Source organism: Stegodyphus dumicola, chromosome X1 (assembly GCF_044657685.1).
Source record: "Stegodyphus dumicola isolate Sdum_Otavi_A_Nest chromosome X1, ASM4465768v1".
In the NCBI taxonomy this organism is placed as follows: Eukaryota; Metazoa; Arthropoda; class Arachnida; order Araneae; family Eresidae; genus Stegodyphus; species Stegodyphus dumicola.
In genome coordinates, this window is record NC_140780.1 from 157,540,447 (window position 1) to 157,560,184 (window position 19,738).

Sequence of the window (19,738 nt, forward strand, 5' to 3'; positions counted from 1 at the left end):
AACCATATTTTCGGAAGAAAATTCTTTTGATCTTCTAACATTTTATTTTAATATTTAGTAAGCCTTAAAAATCGATTTCTATTTTTGATTTTTTGATTTTTGATATTTCTATTTTCTATTTTTACGGAGGTTGAGACTTTTAAGGAACGAAACGTCTATATCCACATGTTAAAGACATCCAGAAAGTTCAATGAATTTATGACAGTGAGTAATATTTTCGTTCCCCAAAGTACCAGGAAAGATCACAGCGCGTTGGACTTGCTTCACGCAAGTCCAACGTTGCTGACTTCACTAGACCTCGCCTTCACGGAATTTCATTTATTCAGGTCACTTCAAAATTTTCTGAATGACCTAGAGTTCATCTTTTGAAGATTATTAAATAGCGCGTCGATAACTTTTTTACGAATTAACCTAATGACTTTTAGAAAAATAACTTTCTAGATGCCCGAGAGGCAGCAAAAATTCATGAAATAAAATGGTTATGATTCAATGAAAGTTTCATATGTTTTTGTACTGCTTCATTTGCATTTATCATCAGAAAAACGTCAGAACTTTTAGGATGATTCAATAATTTGAATATGATTCTTCTATAAACTGATGACAGCTAATAAAATTAGCTTGTTTTTCATTACATTTAAGCACTTCGTGTTATGTATGTATGAATTCATAAAATAAAGACACTAACGGAATCAGGCAACATTTTTATTGATTTTGTTCTACAAAAGATAATTTGCTCATTCTCTTGTATGTTTAGAGAACATTCTGCTTAAAACTTTCAACAGAGATCAAAATCTTTTTCGATTGCAAATACTTTATAAAAACTTGTATTTGGAATAAGGCCACAAAATTTCGAGGTACTATGTTGAAACCTACTAATTTTATTCCATACATATTCAGTGACGTCAACACTTATAGAGGTCAGTCATGTGTTTATCGGATAGCTTCTGAAGAATCATCAGTTTAATTAAAATATCGTTTATGTTCAGGAAATAATGGGAAACGGGAAATATGAAAACAGGAACGTATATAATATGTCAGTTTTCTAAGCTTTAATTTAAACTGTTGGGATATTTCTGATGATAAAAAGCAGAGGAAAATATCCTTAGTTACATTTTTAGGTTCAAGGTTATATAAGAGATGCTAATGTAATAGGACACAGCATTCTAAGAAATTTTTGTAATAACTTTAATTTCAAACAAGAAGTAAGTTTTGATGACATACGAATACGGTGAAAAGATCAACTTTCTTTCATTTCGGAAGCGTAGCTTGGTGGTTGAATAAAAATTATTCTTATCACATATGCACATCCAGTAGTGGCCTAAAGTCGTGAGTCAATAATATTAAAATTAATTCCTTTTTTAAAATTTCAAACAAAACTATACATCAAGCGTATAAAATGCAGTATTTGATGCATAATTTATCGCTGGATTCAATTTTGTTTTCTTACAAAACAGTTTTTAGCACTGAAACATTTGCAACCTTGCAGAAAATGCAAGCTTACAGAAACAGTCATACAATTTCTTAAAAGTCTTTGAAACACGCTAACTGAATAATGCTTTCTCTTATCGCCGCAGGCTATAGAAATGAGACCTTTTGATTGGCTGAATCAGTCATTTAATTAACTTAAAGCCAAACAACAAAAATCAGCGTTATATTTTCAAATTTTCACAGAACTAGTTTCGATGGTTCATTGAAACCATCGAAACTAGTCCTGTGAAAATTTGAAAATAAAATATAACTCTGATTTTTGTTGTTTGGCTTCTAAGTTAATATTTGTTTGGCGTGTTATTGTATCAGCCATTTAATGTTTGGAATGCCCATGTAACATTTCCCCCCCTTGTAAATACATTTGACAAATGCTTATTTCAACAGGTTTGCATTTCATCAAGCAACTTCTATTTGGATCTAGTTTAATTATGAAGGAAAATCGTTCCTTTCTGATAAAACCAGGAAAGCAGTTATTATTCTACATGAATTGGATTTCAGAGCCCTAAATCTTAGTGAAAATTTCCCATGATTGACTAATCCACGACTATGCATATTCTTATAATTTTGTCTGAAAAACCTGTTCTGTGAATAAAGGAAAATGAAAAACTGGATTAAGATTGTATACTGAAAATCATGATCGAATTTCTATTTGGCACTGTATATTCAAGTTTTAAAACAGTAAAGAATATGAGAAGCTTGTTTAAAAATGAAATGCACGCTCGCTGTAGACTGCAGCGTGGTAAGTTGTCAAAGGGATTTGTATGAACTGAACTTCTGATAATGAAAAATGTAATTTTTAGTTACTATATAATTCAGTTATTTCTGCTCATAATAGAATTAATAATGTGCATTACCGGATTAGTGAGGTGTAAGGTACTCTACACTGAATTATTGATCCAGAAACTCATCGTAATGAAAATGGTGACCTGTACTTCATCCTGTTATAATAATAATAGTTTGAAAATTATTAATGACGTATTAAATGAAGAAAAAATGTGGATACTTGAGAATTTAAGACGTCACAATCTCTTTAAAACTTAAGTTTTAAAACTCCTTCTGCCAGAATGTAAATAAATTCTTATAAAAAGACTTCAGTGCCGTGTATGGTTAACAAACTATAATATATTGAAAATCGTATGGTGGAATTAAAGGAAATTGTCCAACAGCGAAATCAGGATCTTTAAGAAAGTACTCAGGAGATCTTACTGCAGCATATCAATAAATTACATCAACTAATTCAATATTTTTTTATTAAAATAATTTTAAATACTCAGAATAGATCTAACGGCACGGGATGCAAGACTAGTGACCACCACTGTATATGCATGCATATATATATATACCGTATATTCTGGAGATAATGCTCACCGATGTATAACGCGCAACTATAATTTCAAATTACATTTTTTAATCTTTTGGTATATTCGCCGTATAACACGCATCCTTTTCTTTAAGAAGACATCTGAAAGGTGCATGTGCGATGCTCTTATATTTTGAAGTCATTTCATTCGAAGATTTTTCCCGAACTTTTGAACAATTGTGTACTGAACTGGCAAGTGCTTAGGGAAACAATATGTGCGTGGAGGAAATGCTTGAGGGAGAAAATAATTCTGCAAAGAGGGTGGGTTATATTCAACGCACATGTGCACAAGAATGCTCTTCTAGGCTTTTGAGAAAAGGAAAATATAATTTGGGTTGAGAATGCGCTTACACCTCGAATGAATTCGAGAAATTAGGAGTCAGATGTTTTCTCTGAATGAATTGGAAGCACAATAATTAGTACGCTTCAGCTAGAGGAAACTATCCGATAATGAAAATTTTTAAGTTCATAAGGTGTGTCATTTATTTTAAATAAACAGCATTTAGGTACATGTAGAAATCTAATTTCTGTATGCTCTTCTTTTCCTTGTTTTTAAATGTATCATTTTTATATCCCTCTTATAGTATGCACCGGAAATTTCGATCTTATATTTTGCATTAAACGTGCGCGTTATATGTCGGAATATACGTGGTTTTTACTGCAATACAGGACTAGATTATACCGATTTAAAAAAACTATAACAATTCATGGCTTTAATTAAATTTCTGTTCCTTGGACATATTATATAAAAAATTTTTCTAAAAAGAATTTTCTATATATATATCAGAATTTGATTGCATTCCTCTTCCTATGTATTTTTTGTACTTCAAGTATTTGTAGTTTACGACAATTCTTCGGCCCACCAGCGGCCGAGCGGTAAAGTCGCTGAACACTGGTAGTTCGGTTCGAATCCCGCGAACGGGCTGGCTGCATGGGTATTTTCGTGGTTTTCCCCATGTGTAACGTGTATACGAGCCAGTTTCCCTTAGAAAGTCCTCCACGAAGGCATCCCTCTCCTTAGGCAGATAGTCCTAGTGTGCTTTGCCATAATTAAATGCACCAACACCAACGACAATTCTTCTGTTTTGGTGAAACTGGATGATTTTGTTTACGTATTATTGGGAATTTTGGATTTACTGTCATTGAATTTCATTTCTTTCCTGTCTGAGAATTTGGCTCTGAATTTCTTACTTTTTGTCTATAACTGATATATATGTAACACGGAGAAGAACTTAAGGATATTTCTCTTGTATAAATAAATTAAAGTACATTTAAACAGAAAAATTACTGTCACATTCAGATTTAAATAATTTTATATAAAGTTCAAATAACTCAAAATTTTATGATATTAAACTTGAAGGAAAAGCAAGACATTGTGAAAAAGAGCAAGGATTAAATGTATGTGCCCAGTTTATAATGAAAACAAACAAAAGAAAGGGGTAAGCAGTAAATTTAACCATTTAAAAGTGTAAAAGCCAGGTGAATTAGTAGGGGAAAATATCAATACATCAACCGCCTATAAACTGTAATATTTGTTTGAAATAATTAAGGAAACTTTACATAAAAGAATAAATTTACAGTGTGTATTCAAAGAAAGAATAAACATTACATGAAAATGAAAAGTCTTATTACATAATATAAAAATCAATGCTGAAATGAAATTCAAAAATTTACAGATATACGAATTAAATAACATACACATAGTTAATATATACTGGAGATAGCTTAGTATAAGAATAAATTTTTTAAAGTAAAATCTCTGTTGATGTGATTGTCCATATTATTAACTCTTAAATATGACTAGCTCTTGAGGCCGTGGACGGTTCGCTGTCTGCAAGTGTTTTTAAATACCTATTTAAAAGGATGAATATTAATTAAAGTTCATTTGTTTAAAATTAGTTCAAAAATTTAAAAGGAATCTTTTAGAAGTATATTTTAAGGGTGAACCAAACGTTGCATACAAACAGGAAGAAAATTAAGAAATCTGTCCTAATGAAATAACAGATCATATTTGGCTATTATTTTAATCATTTAGATTTTAATTATATTAAAAATAAATGAGATGATCTATGAAATTAATCTGAAATTTATTCTCATAAATTGCCTCATGCCATTTAAAATAGAAGATAGCTTATATTTCGCGGAATAATTACTCCGTATTCAAGACATTAATTTCCAAAATTAAGGGCCAGAAACAAAATTGCATAGTCTTAAAACGTATGCGGAAATTTTCACCAGAATTTTATACAGAGATGCTTCATGTAATGAGAGAAAAATTTAACATAACAAAATAAAAACAGAAAATTAAATTCCTGCAATAGGCGAATCTTTAAAAAACACACAAAACATGATATAGCATATTTGAAAAGAGCTAAGATACAGCGTATTTCCTTCTTTCAGTATCATAGAATTCTAAAAGTACCTTTTCTTATGCAACTGAAAAGTCGATAGGTACTCCTGGCTTTAAATACTACTTTTTCATAGGAATAGCTTCTTACTTAATTAGGGTACTAGTAGGGCTTTAATTTTCTTCAGTGGTTAGTCTTCCACACATACTTTAAAAATATTAAAATCTTTTTTACTTACTTCATTCAGCAATATTTTCCTCTTGGAGGAAATTCAGCTGAGCTCTGTCTGTCGGCTTCCCTGAAAATATACTGCGTTAGGACGTCATAAAAAATGCCCCTTACTTATGGTTCAAGGATGTTATCTCAACAGCTTCAGTACCACTTAACGTCATCATTCAAACGGAAAAGAGTGAAACTGGACACTCATTGTCTCTTCAGATCGAGGGCAGAGAGGAGAAATGGAGCTTACTGCGGTAATGGCCACGATTGACTTTGAAAGGAGTGTGCGGCGGAAGAAAATCATCGCCGCTGAGCATAAAATCTCTTCTCTGTTAGTCTTTTAAACACAGTTCATCTAGATGCCATAGTTCCCAGGTAGTGGTGCACTCAAATGTGTATTTGTCATCTAGGCTATGATGTACTGCACTTAGTTCCTGTTCACAGATCTTGGACATGTCGTGACTAGTGAGCCTTCTCGGTCTGATCGGCTGAATATATTAGGTTCTTGGAACTGTGTGCAAAGTTTAAACCACCTTCCCTGTGTTAAGATCCTTCATGAGTTAAACCCTTTGCTTGTGAAAGCGTAGGATTTAATTCGGCAGGTTTTTCAAAAAGATCATCAGCGGCATGAGGGCCCATTATAACAGTAGTATGCCTGTTTGAAGCTGACACACTTCCAATAAAATTTCTGTTTATGCTTCTATTTATGCTATGAGTTTGTAATATTTTTAAAAAATTTGTATATCGCAGGAATTTTATATTCTGTTTTTATTTCGTATTAATATACCAAAGCCATCATGGCATTAAATGTTCCTGTATTATATTTTATTCTAATCTATCTAGAAATTTTTGAGGTGTTAAGCAACTTGTGCATTTGTGATATTGTAACTTTAATTTCCTTAATTTTGGAATTTTAAATACCAGAATATATATATATAAATACGCTCAAACACAGGAGATACAAATGCATAGATAGAAAATAATGAAAATTAAGTTTAGTTCGAAGTAGTTTTATTTCCTTTTAATTTTTCTTTACAGTATCATTCCCTTATATTACAGTATCATTCCCTTATATTGTTGTATATATTTCTTACTGTTTTTTGTTACTGTTAAAATTTCTGTATCATCAACATTGTTATTCAGAGTTCTGAAATGAATAAACTTCCTTTGAGAATATATATATGTATATAAGCTATTTCTACAACACCCTTTGCTATCCTTTTAATTAATGCTGCAATTGCGCTGTTATATATATATTTGAAATCTCTAAATTAGTTTTTACTTGGTTATTAAATGATTTACACACACACACATATATATATATATATATATGTGTGTGTGTGTGTAATGTCTATGTATATTTAATGAGAAAGAAAGAGAGAAATTGCAGATCATTATAAAATACACAAATTAGATACCTTTCATTTAGTTACTCCAAATTGCTCACTTTTTGATAAAGCAAATCCCTTTGACTTCACCCCGTGTTAAGATTCTTCATGATAAATTATTGATAAATTATTCACTTCATTTTAGTTTACATCAAATAAAGCAAATTATTAAGTTTTTGATATCAAAAGAGAGGTCACTGCTTACACTTTTAATAATTATTTTTAATTAAAAGGTTCTGTTAGAAATCAAGACTGGTATTCACTTGAAATGTAAACTATATTATCCTTTAAATACTTTAAAGGTCCATGAAAGTAAGTAGTTGAAAGCTTTGAGTTTGATACGTTAAAGAAATACGTTGGCGTATTTCGCTTTTTACTGTTGAACAAAGCTAAGAAAGCTCTATATTTACTTTTGTAAGAAAAAAATTATAAATATTTTCTATTTGACAACAGCTATTTCTAGAAAAATATGTGTAGTTGTTAGGGCGTCGATCTGTTACTTAGCAAGCTGGGAAAATGAGAATTAATTCTAAATATATGAAACTAGTTATCCGAATGTACCAGTTCTGTCTTTTTCTAAGCTAAGCTTTTAATTTTATACGGACTCTTCCTAAATCAGAAAACTAATATTGTAACCCTGGCTTGTACAACTATCGCTAATTTGTACCAAATATTCTGAAATACTGCGTGTTTCAAAATCTTTCGATGAGTCAATAAATTGAATAGAAACAATACGTGCTAACGAAAATAATGAGTAGTTACCTATTTATGATTTACGTGTGATATCAAAATGAGAATCTTCTAAAAAAGTGATTTTCGGAGTTTGTTTCTAAATTTTCGCGTTTCCAGGTCATACGGTCCCGATAAAAATTAGTCAAATAATGAAGTAGTTATGGAACTTCTATTTCTTTTGAAACATACAAATTATACTACATAAAATATGTCTTAATTTTTCATTATTAAAAGTTCACCTCAGTTGTAGTTAAAAGACTAGTCAAAGAGGTCATTAACATAGTTCAATGCAAAAATGATTAATTTTTTCAAAGATTTCAAATAATTTTATGATCAAATATACGAAAAGGAAATTCTGTATTAAAAAATGCATTTTTCAAATGTTCTGTAAATGAAGAATTTTATTTGTATTATTTTTTGTCTATACAATCAACATCTAAAACTTCAAAAATTACTCTTTAAAAAGTAGCAAAAAGGAAACTTGACACATTCAAATTAGAAAAGTATATTTCCATCTCAAGCTTATCAAAATATATTTGTAAAAGTTAATTCCTCTGAATAATCCTTATTTCAAAGGATAAAATACAGAAAATAAGGATAAAATATTGAATGTACTTTGCAGTTTGTGGCATTGTTTCCGGATTCAGTAAACAGATGCAATACTCAAATGAAAACATTGGTTAAGAAGGACAATTTAAGGGAAGGTAAATTTGAATGAAGGGTTTGATAAGCGTTACTTATCTTTAATTCCAGCCGCCCAGACAGGAAAGAGGTTAGTGACTCTAACTCTCCTTTGATAACGGTGGCCGCCTATTAGGTGCCTCCATAATAAAATGACTACCGCATCTGGCCTTAGTAGGGGCCAAGGCTTAAACTGGCTAATGCCCTCCATAAAAATAATCCGTATAGTTTACTTTATGTCTAAATAAAAGAGGGAGAACGGGAAAAAAAAAAAAAAAAAAAAAAAAAAAAAAAGTAAAAGGGACAGAAATTTACTAAGTGATATTTTTATAAGAAATAAAATGCCCAAATATAGAATTTCTTTTTCCTGAAGAACAAAAGAGAAATAATTTGTCGATAAGTTTTTGTTGTATGTATATGATGAATCACTGAAGAGACTAATTTTTACTTTATAAGACTTTAGTAAATTTAATTACGCTTGTAACTGTGATCCAACCTCTTATCTATTTATAGTCTACTAACTGAAGGGACAGATTTCGTCGTGTACACAACACTTATTCAACAGAGCCGATACGAAAGCGCTAAATTCTGATGGAAATCTTGAGTATATTTAAAGCATGTTATTGCATCATATATCTCTATCAAATAACGGATTTATCAAAATACTTTCTTCTGAAGAATACTAATTAACTTTCGTAAGCATAATATTTAACATACAAGTAAATCCACCATTGAAATGTACGTGATCTACCAATAAAACAATAATTTTCAGCTGATTAACTTCTATTTCTGCTTAAACTAGAGCTGGCTTTCTGCCGCCAGAAAACAGTTTTTATTTTTTTAGTTCTGGGTTAATTGTAAAATAAATCCAGAAATTCTTTGGGTTTCAAAACAACAGCGAAACTGAATTTGATTCAATAATTTTCGATCCTAGATTTTAAGTTGCTTTATTTGTTAAACAAAGGCGGATTTAAAGACTAGCATACTGGGCGCGAGCGCTGCTCTTCGACTTCTCAACGGCCCGTAAAACCACATTACATATTTTCTAATGACACTAAGTTTGGATTCATTTGTGCAACTTTAATCACGTATAAGTTTACAATCGGCGGTAAAACTGGATGGTAAATTTATATTCGCTATTTTTATTATTTCATTAATACGCTGTATAAGCGCCGCGCAGTTGCGCTACCGCTCATCCGGTAATAGAATCGTATTAGTTACTTTGTTGCTTACAAGGTTCTTCTGCACTGCAGACTCATGATTCAAGTACGTAGGAATAGACGTTAAGTAGGCAGGAAATGTAAATTAGGTTGTGGATATGTACTCGTTTCATTCACGGTTTTAAAAGTAGTTTTCTGTGCGCATAAATAAATATTCAGATACGTTAAACTTACACTAAAATAAAATTAGATCTTCTAGTGGAAGCTATATTAAGATAAAATTTTTGAATTTTAATTATTTAATAATTTATTCGACTATAACGGAAAATCTCCTTTCTAGTATTTTCATAATTCAGATTATTAAATTTTATATTTTTCCTTTCATCGGTAGCTAGAAAATGAAACGACATCTACCAGGGTTGAAAATGGCAAATTAAAAAACGACATGACACCAACCAACAGAGAGAAGCATTGGACAAATTTATAACTAGCCCTAGTCGTTCAAGCCACTATAATTCGAGCAGCAAAGAAGATGAAGAACAAGAAATTTCTATTAGTGAATATAATGAGTTAGTTTAAGTTGAAAACCTTAGGTATAGAAAAGTAGTTCTCAACCTGTTTTACCTCACGCACTCCTTCCACCATTGCTAAAAGATCATTCCTCTCTCCTTTCCGAAATTTAAAAAAAAAAAAAAAAAAAAAAAAAAAAAAATGCATTCATTTAGATTATTTTTAATGTGTTTTGTACAAATTGAAAAACAAAAAAGTATATAAGATTTTTTATAAGTACTAAATCTTGAAGGAAAGTAGTTTTTTACATTCACAAACTAAATCTTAACAGCTAAATAACAGACTGACCGCATCCCTCCTTAAACTGTGAAATTCCTTCCTGGTTGAGAACTCCTGATGTAGTAGAAAACAACGGTAATAAAGCAGATGAAGAACTAGTCAATAGTCAACCAGTTAAAAAATATAGAAGAATGTCCATTAGAAAATTGAAACGCAAACGTAAAATATTCCATTCCAAGCTACACTAAAATTTATTGCTGTCTGGCTTTTTTTGACAATATTTTATTTCATAAAATAGTTGAATTTCGAATTCCAAATAAATCAAAAACTATTGTTATTGAAACATAATCATTACTTAAAGAAAAACGATTATGAAATTGCTGTAATGACAATCCTGTTAGAATAAATTTTGAAAAGGATCAATGCAACATGTAAATAATGTACTCTAAGTAATATACATTCATTAGCAACAGAACTGAACAAAGGCGGAAATATTTATAAAAAGGTTATAAGCAATAATAAAGTTTTTTGTTCATTTATATTGTGTGTAGAAGAAAAAAATGAGTTAATAATTTAATAGAAATCTATGAAGATGACATTGCTTTAAGTAATTTTAAAGATGAGCTGTAGCAGTTTTTAATATTTTTAGATGAAGACGACAAGCGAACAATTAATAATCTCTATTATTAAATAATTAAGAATCTGTATGTATGAATGTTTCTCGCATTATGAAAAAAAACGGTGGCATTTAAAGCCACTAAATTTTGAACTCACAAAATTCTCTACTCAAACGTGTACACATCGAAACTCAAATTTTGAATTTGTTTTTTATTTATTTAAATTTTTGTGCGAACTTAATGAATTTTTGATTAACGATATCGGTGATTTCAAAGCAGGGTGTTGCGTTGCATAGTTGTACTCCAGCTTTAATCAGAAAAACCCAGTAACTTAAAAGAGGGAAATCGAGAAAACATAATATATTTGCCTTTTAAATTGAATGGAAAAACTCAGAAATTTAAAAGCTATAAAAGCATTTCTTCGTATCTGTTTTTATTAATTACTAGCTGGACTCGTAAATTTACACTGCTTGGATTCATTAAAATTATTATATTCCCCCCTGTTAACAATAACTATTGCAATTTTTTTAGACGGATAGTATGTACAAGAAAGCATTAATTATGAAAGTAATTTTTTTTCAAATGTGGAAAATTTTCTTAAAAAATCTATCCAACATGCCAATTCTTAAGCTTTCATGCTTTATTTTCTTTCTAAAAAGAGTAAAAAATGATCTAAGTTCAGTGTGAAAGGAACGTAAATAAATTGGATATTTTACATAAGGCAACAATTTACTTAAAATTGTTGATTCTAATGGGATAGTTAATAATTGTGCAAAACTAAAAGCAAGAAAAAATTATTTAAATATTTTCAAATTTGTAATTTCAAGTAAAATTCTATGTTTTTTGTTCAAATTTCTGATTGCTACTCTTATTATGTGAATATTATCATTAATTATTACTTTTACACATGTTCAAGTATTAGCTCAAAACTGAGTAATTATTATTATACTATTATTAGTTATATTGTACGTATATAATATTTAAATTTTACTGGAAATAAAACATTAATAACACTATTTTTATTTATTTTAAAATATGGTTAACATGTATTTTTTTCCTGTCTCCATGTTTTATAGGGACCAATATTTCTTTTAGCGCCCAGAGCCTCAACCCACCTTTTCCTCCTCTTTTGCTAAATGCTTCCCCCTCCATTTTTTTCCTCTAAAGGAAAGAATCAATATAAATCACATTGTCTGGCGGTAAAAAATGGCGAAATACAGACCCGGATCTAGCGGGGGGCAAGCCGTGGTTCTTGCCCCGGACGGCAACTCTCGTGAGCGGCAAATTCAAATATAACGCTGGATCGTATTTGATGTGTTGTTCGCTAAAACAGCTCTTTAATTTTAGTACAATGTTAATAATTTTAAGGCCGAGTTTGAAAACCTCTTTTAAGAACATTTATAATTAAATACTAAGAACTAAGAACTAATTAAATACTAAGAAACATGAGTTAAAATAAAGTTAAGTACAGCCGATTACAACTATAAATATAAGATCAGAAAGACGCAAATAGAGAGACTCCAGGTGTCACTGATAGAATCAGACTGACCCTATCAGTAACGTCTGAAGTTCCTCTATCGTTTCCTGTCTGGCCGGGGTGTATTCAAATGAGAAATAGGATGATAGCTTATTGAAGGAGTCGCCTGGTTTCCATAGCAATGTCTGCTGGGAAATGAAGAAGCATTGTAACTATTTTCTAAGATCTAATCCCAAAAGACTAACCTTGGGCCATCCCGGACAAATGAAATAATTCAAATTAATATTCGTCGAGCAAAAACAAGACACCATCATTATGTCTTCAAGATGAAGAATGAAGAAAGGCATTTAGATTTCTTTGCAGCCAGTCGGCAACATAGGCTCACCTTTGGTTTGACTCGGAACAGTGGAGCGTATTTTGGATTTTAAAGCTAGATTTATTATTCTTATGGTTATTTTTTAGTTTTCAGGTCTCTTCTGTACTCTTTCGGTTTTTTTTAATATGCTTGCTTTTAATAGCCCGCACTATATTTATCGAGACGCGACCATTTATTTAGGACTGTTCAGTGTAATTACGACAATTCTTAGTTATTCTTATTAAGGCAATTCATAGTGAATTTCATTTAAATTGAAAGAAACCATCTGCGCACTGAGCGGGAGAAAATTGGAATATAGAAAACGAGCGAAAGATAAGAACAAACAGAGAAAACAAATTTCAGCTAAGACGAAAAAATAACTTTACGGAAGAAGTAAACCATCAGACTCTGCCGCAATTCCAATTATCCTGAGATTCTAGAGGGTATTAATATTTATTGCAATTTGCACGACCAAACATGACTGCCTATATCATCCCCAAACAATCTACAAGTCAGCATTTGAAAGAACAACCTTCTTCATCGACATCAAACGAATCAAACTGGAGGACATGGAATCAAGATTTATAAAGATCTTTTCATTTAGATGGGGGCGATGAGCAGAAAGACGAAAAACTAAAAATTTTGATTTGTTGGACCCCTGCAGTTAGCTGGTCATAGAAAAAAATAAAATATCACCAACAATCTTTCTTAAGCAATCAACCAGTATTATTAGCCAGTAAATATTCAGAAAACGTAAACCTCAGTCCCATTGAACGTGATGGCAGACATTTGACATGTAATACAGAACATTAGTAAATAATGAAAAGCTTAGGAGATCTTGGTTTACATATTCTAAAAACAAGAATGCAATTTTTTGTACACTCTGCAAGATTTATCAGAAATATGGTGCTGCCGCTACACCATACTACAGGATTCATTAATTGGAAAAAAAGTTTTAGGAAAATTAACTGAGCACGAAGCGTCTGGAATGCAACTTAATGATGCATCTCTGTGGATGCATCCGCAGAGATGCATCATTAAGTGGAAAATTCGAGTACAACAAATGAAATCGTGCCAAGGCATCGATCATGACACTGTGCGACTCATTCACACAGAGAAAGGAAAATGGTGAGAAATTCTATATAGTCATGGATGCGGTACCTGTATCTTTCAACAAACTGTCGTTCTTTTCTTGTGTCTGATGATATCCCAAGTAGCCTGTTCTTCGACCTAGCGAAGGAAATTTTCTGAATTAAATCTCTTCGCTAGACAAACATAATTCAACTCTTAAGTACGAGTCAAAGCACCAAAGGTAAAGGAATCATATTTATCAAAGATAATTCAAAATGAAGTTATTAACTTAAAGGCAAAACAGTTTGAAGTAGCATTTTAAACGATATTAAAGAAGCCAAATACTACACAATAATGCTCGATTGCACTCCATATGTTCTCATACAGAAAAAAATGAACCAGGTGATTCACTGCGTAAAAAAGTGTGGGATAAAGAAAATGTAGCATGTGAGATAAAGGAAAATTTAATTGATTTCATAGATGTTGTTGGAAAGATAGGAGAATGTATTTCTCAGTGCATTGTAGAAAATTAGTGTCTTAATTGGCACTTGATGGTTTAGATATTCGCCAATGTCGGTGTCAGTCTTAGGACAACGGGTATAATACGCCTGGCATTTCTAAAACAGTACAAAAGAGGATTACAGAAATGAATAAGCTGGAGGAATTTGTACCATGTATGGATCACTCCTTTTATCTTGTCGGTGTGCATTCTGCTTCTTTGTGCCCGGAAGCAGCAATTCTGTTTGGAATTGCTCAGAAAATACTTCGCTTTTTTGTCGGATACACTACTCGATGGTATATTATGAAAAAATGTACAAAATACAACTTAAAAGGAAGCAGCCAGACAAGATGGTAGGCAAAATATGTGGCTGTGAAAGTCTTTCTAATGAATTTACCGGAAATATTAAAATATTTAAAAGAAATTAAAAGATATTTCTCTTGATGCGGAATCAAAGCACGAGGTAAGACATCTGGTACATGCTGTGAAAAATTTAATTTACAATTAACCTGAAAATTTGAGCTAATATTTTTCCAGAATTCAATAGAGTAAATATAGAAATTCAAAAGGAATTCGTCTTCCGCGTTCTGTGTAATTAACGAAAGAACTGACCAAAACTGAGGAATTATAAAAAATGAGAGAAAAATCCTATGGAATATTGGATACAAGAGTCTAAAACAGTAGCTGAAAAAATTGCAGTTGAGTCTATTCTAACGAACAAAAAATTCCACAGCACAAAAAGCAATCTGATGAACTGTTTGAGGACAAATCACAAACACTTCAACCTGTTTAGATCGAAGTTTAAGCAAATTAAAACATATTAAAAAATATCAACGATCATCGGTGAGCCAGGAGCGTTTATGAAGTCTCTCGATTCTGGCAACCGAAGATCAAACCGCAGATCAAATTATGACGATTCAATGCACTTATTTGCAGAACAAAAGGCTTACAGAGTAAAATTTTAGTTTTCGTTACTAATTCCGTGATATTTTAATAGCGTTAAGGTAGGTAAGAACTTAAAATTATGAAATAGGAAGTATGAAAATAAGTAAGACAGGAAGCACGAATACTCTGAGTGATAGCCCATATTCTGTATAATCTTTTAAGAATTTTTCCTTTCTGCAATAGCCCGCATTTTGTATGCAATTAGTGGCTGAGAAATAAAAGCCGCTGAGCACTAGTAGTTCGGTCCGAGGGTCAAGCATATGTGAATGTGCTGACTACATGAGCATTTCCGTGATTTTTCCTGTGTGTAACATAGTACATAAGAGCTTGTTTCCCTTACAATTTTTTTTTTCCACAGGGCATTCCTCCTTTTCCATGCAGTGCCTAATGGCGAAACACATAGTAAATAATCAGACAAATGTCCTCAGCAGTGGCCGAGTCATTAAGACCGAATACTGGTAGTTCAACCTTGCCTGGGTTCAAACCCAGGCGAACGGGATGGTTGCATGGTTTGTTTTTGTGGATTTCCTCATGTGTAACGTGAATACGAGCCAGTTTCCTTTAAAACGCTCCTCCACGAAAGCACCTCTCCTCTAAGCAGATAGTCCAATTGTCTTTGCCATATTCATATAATCTAACCTAACGTAAGTTAACCAGTATGCAATAACATGGAATAGTGAGAAGCTTAGGAGATACTCCTTCCCCCCTACAGCGGAAAAACGAATGGTTTAGAGGACTGGAGGATTAGAAGCACTTCAGAATTAGAGTTAGGATTAGGATTAAATCCGAAAGTAAGCTCACCAGAAAGGCGGTTCTCCTAGGAGGGGACGATTTTCTAATTATGTAACTTTGGTACGCATTTTTTCCTTTATAACAAAACAATACAAAAGGCACGTAAGGAATTTAGTATAAAATAGAGCTTAGGTTTTTACTTGAAACCCTACCTATTTCTGTATTTATTAAACAAATTAAAACTTGTTAGAGAAACCTAAAGAATGATGGGTGAGAGCGGCAGTTTTAGCTTTTGCCCCACATCAGAAAAATCAAAGATCCGGCACTGGCGAAATAAACGTCAGCGCGCACTGCCCGCCATAACTTTGATTTTTACTTAACGGAATTCATATGGCTTCAGTTTCATGAAATGATGGCATTGTTTTCGGTAACATAAAAGGAAATACGCAGCTTTATTTCTGCTGTGTAATCTGAAATTTATGTAGTAAAATCAATTCCTTATTTTTTATTTGTGAACTTTTGCATTTAATTTAGATGTAATTAAACAGTTACTTTTTTGTTGAAACTATATCTATGATTTGGGTTGCCATTACTATTTTAATTTAGATTTGACACCAAAATTAACAAGGGGCACTAAGTTAACAATAGTATCAATTTTTATTATGTAATCATCATTTAAATTTATGTAATTTTTCCTCCACATTTTCGGTTTTTGTCCTGCTTAATTATTTGCTTTTAAAACAGGTTTTGACAATGAAACTGTTTCAGTAACAACTAGCTTTTCATTCATTAATATTTTATATGTGTTTGAGTAAAGCTTCACCTCTATTTTCTTTTCTAGAAATCTTTTAGTGTTTCAACACATAAAATTACATATGACCGGACTGTGATATTTTAATAAATGAATGCTTAACGAATTATTCCCTTTTCCCTGCGAGATGAGAAGTCAGCAGAATCAAGTTAGGCATTTTCCTGTTTAATCAATCTCCTTTAAAATTTTGCCATTACTGACCTAAAGTCAGAGTTTAATTACTATTCAGCTACATTAAGTACATTTTTTAAAGCATGAGAAAAAAATGTAGTTTTATACTTTTATTTATGTAAGTGATATGTTTTTGACGGATGAGAATAATAATATATTTAAGACGACAATAAATTTGTATTTATAGAAAATTAAGTTTTATGAGCGGTTGGAAAGTTTATTTCGTAAGTGAATAGTAAGTTTAGTTCTGCTGTTCGGAGTTTAGTGAACTGAAAGTTAAGCACATATTTGCAATTAAAAATACAGAAAGGTACAATTTAGCAATTCTAGCAGGGGGAAAAAACTTGCTGTGTTTTTAAAAGCTCTGCAGCAAAGAAATCTAAATCAGGATGACTTTTTTTTTTTTTAAAGCTGTAATTCATACTGTGTATAAAGAGTTTAGAGAAACATTGGCTATTGTGATATCCACCGATGAACATTTGCAGCCTAAATCACAGCCATTTCTTGAAAATCAGTGTATCCAAGATGTTTCACAGGGCTTAATTTTAATAATATTCGAGCTTCTGATTATAAATGGGGTACTTTTACATCGATAGTGGTGGTGCATATAAATACAAGTCCAGATAATTTAAAAGTAGTGGTTCTTTAGTTTGAGTTAATAGTTCATCTAATAAATAAAAAAAAAGTCATTTTCAGGACCTTTGGGAAGTTTTCTGCATGTGATATTTATTCGCTTTAAGATTATTTCATTTTAAGATAATTTCATAAATAAATATTGATTGCTAAAATACAACCGGAAAGCAAACATTTATGCATTAAAAAATAAAATCTAAAATTTCTCTCTCTCTAACAAATTCAGCACTTGTGAATCAATTGACTTCAACATTTGCTGTATAAAAGTGAAATGTGTCATTAAAATAAACATTTTACTTACATACTGATTGTGGTTATAAAAATATATAAATTTTAAAAGTTGAATGAATATATGCAAATGAGAAATAATAAACATTCTATGGTAGGTTAAGACTAGTAAACAATATAATAATTAGTACTGCTTTCCCTTGATTACAATTTCCTTCGAGTTCAGTCCAATTGTATCAAAGCTTTGATAAAGATGGATTAAGCTCCAGAGCTGAACTGAACACATAACAACATTTTAGAATAATATAAAAAATTTTCTTCAGTCAAAGGGAGAAAAGGATGAAGCTTAAAATAAAGGAAAATTTGAAGTCACACACACAAAAAAAACTTTTGGTTCAAAATACATAGCTAAACCTAGATTTCTGAGTATAAGCTTTATTTCTGTAATAAATATTTGTAGAAATACTCACAAAAGAATTTCATGGCATCATAAAAAAAAGCTAATAATGCCACCTCTTTTTTTTTCCTTGCTTTTCTATTTTGTAAACAAAAGGGCAAAGGAAAGAAAAAGAACTGGATATCTAAGTATATGTGTATATATATATTGGATACTTATATATATTACATATATATATATTGGATACTTATATATATATATATATATATATTGGATACTTATATATATATATATATATTTATGTCTAAGTACCCAAGCTGCCTTTATCTACTGAAAATATCAGATCTATTTTCTTTGGAAACCTTTCTAATATCATTCTTCTTAGGATACTTAAATTAATAAAAAAGCATTTGTGCAATCTACTATATTTCACATTTTGTTTTGTAATCTAAAAATATTATTTTTACATCGCGTAATAAAAATTATCCTTATGAACCACAGACACGCATTTTCTTTTGGAATATGTTATATCAAAAGAAATTCTACAAGTATTTATAAATATGTATTATTCTGAAAATAATAAGCCTGGAAGGAGTTGTTTCAAAAAAGACAGTGGATGTTTATCCTCAATGCACCTTGATTTCTATTTTCGGACTGCAATTTTAAGTACCTCAAGGCAAGAAGGAGAAGAACGCATTTTAAGTGCGTTAACAGTATGCCCTCAAACAATATGGCATCACAGTTCCTCGAATATATTGATTTGTTTCATGTAAGCACCTTGATGCTATACGTAGACATATCAACCATATTAAGGCTCACGGAAGGATTTGTAGGGCACAAAGGCAATTTTATATCAAGTTAACATCCCTTTTGCTTCACCTAAGGAAAGCAATTTTTATTTTTCTTTTTTCCTTTTTCTCAAGCTCGGGTTTGGGCTCTTCTTTTTCTGGCTGCTTCACCTGAGGAGGAGGGAAATCTTCATCGTATAATTGTCTAGTGAATTTACAGTCAATGAGGTATGATGCTATGAGAGGTAATCTCCACTTTCCCTTTTGTTTCGGCTTAGGCATACCGAAGATGAGGAACTTATACATACCAACTCTCAAGGGCGTAAATGTGAAGCTTACACGATTTTCTTTGTCTTCTCTTCTGATGATATCTTTGGAGTCCATTTCGATACCTTCCACATCTAATAGTTGATAGGTGATGAGCATGACGTCTTTCACTTCAAGTATGAGTTTGCGTTTACCACCCCATGTCACAATCATTGGTCCACTTTGATTCACCATTTTCATTCGGTAATCATAGAAGCACTGCGTTGGGCCCCAAGGTACTTCATTATGTGGATAAGGCTGAATGTACTTTTTTGCCACAAGGCAATCAAGTAAAAATATCACCACATTGTGCAAATTTGTTTCTTCTTTCATTTCCCTTTCAGGTTTGGCATAAACCTGAAAAAAAATTTTTTTATTGCATAGAATATTTATTCACTGAGATATTTTTATCACATATTTTATCTCAGGATTTAAAATTGGAAATAAATTCGAAACGCTAAAGAATCACTAGTCATCATTTAGTAAATCTTTAATATGTTTTATACTCCAATGAACATGGATCTGGGAAGGCATACCATCAGA

General features: G+C 31.4%; 1 protein-coding gene across 3 annotated transcripts in view; it reads right to left on the minus strand.

Moving 5' to 3' along the window:
* Positions 1 to 686: 686 nt before the first annotated feature.
* LOC118182077 (kyphoscoliosis peptidase-like) overlaps positions 687 to 19,738 on the minus strand; it is a 139,120-nt gene continuing 120,068 nt past the window's right edge. For all 3 annotated transcript variants that reach the window (XM_085808511.1, XM_085808512.1, XM_035351358.2), the window contains one exon: positions 687 to 19,552. In XM_085808511.1, coding sequence (XP_085664637.1) covers positions 18,977 to 19,552 — 576 coding nt within the window. In that variant the 3' untranslated portion in view covers positions 687 to 18,976. The remainder of the gene's footprint in view (positions 19,553 to 19,738) is intronic.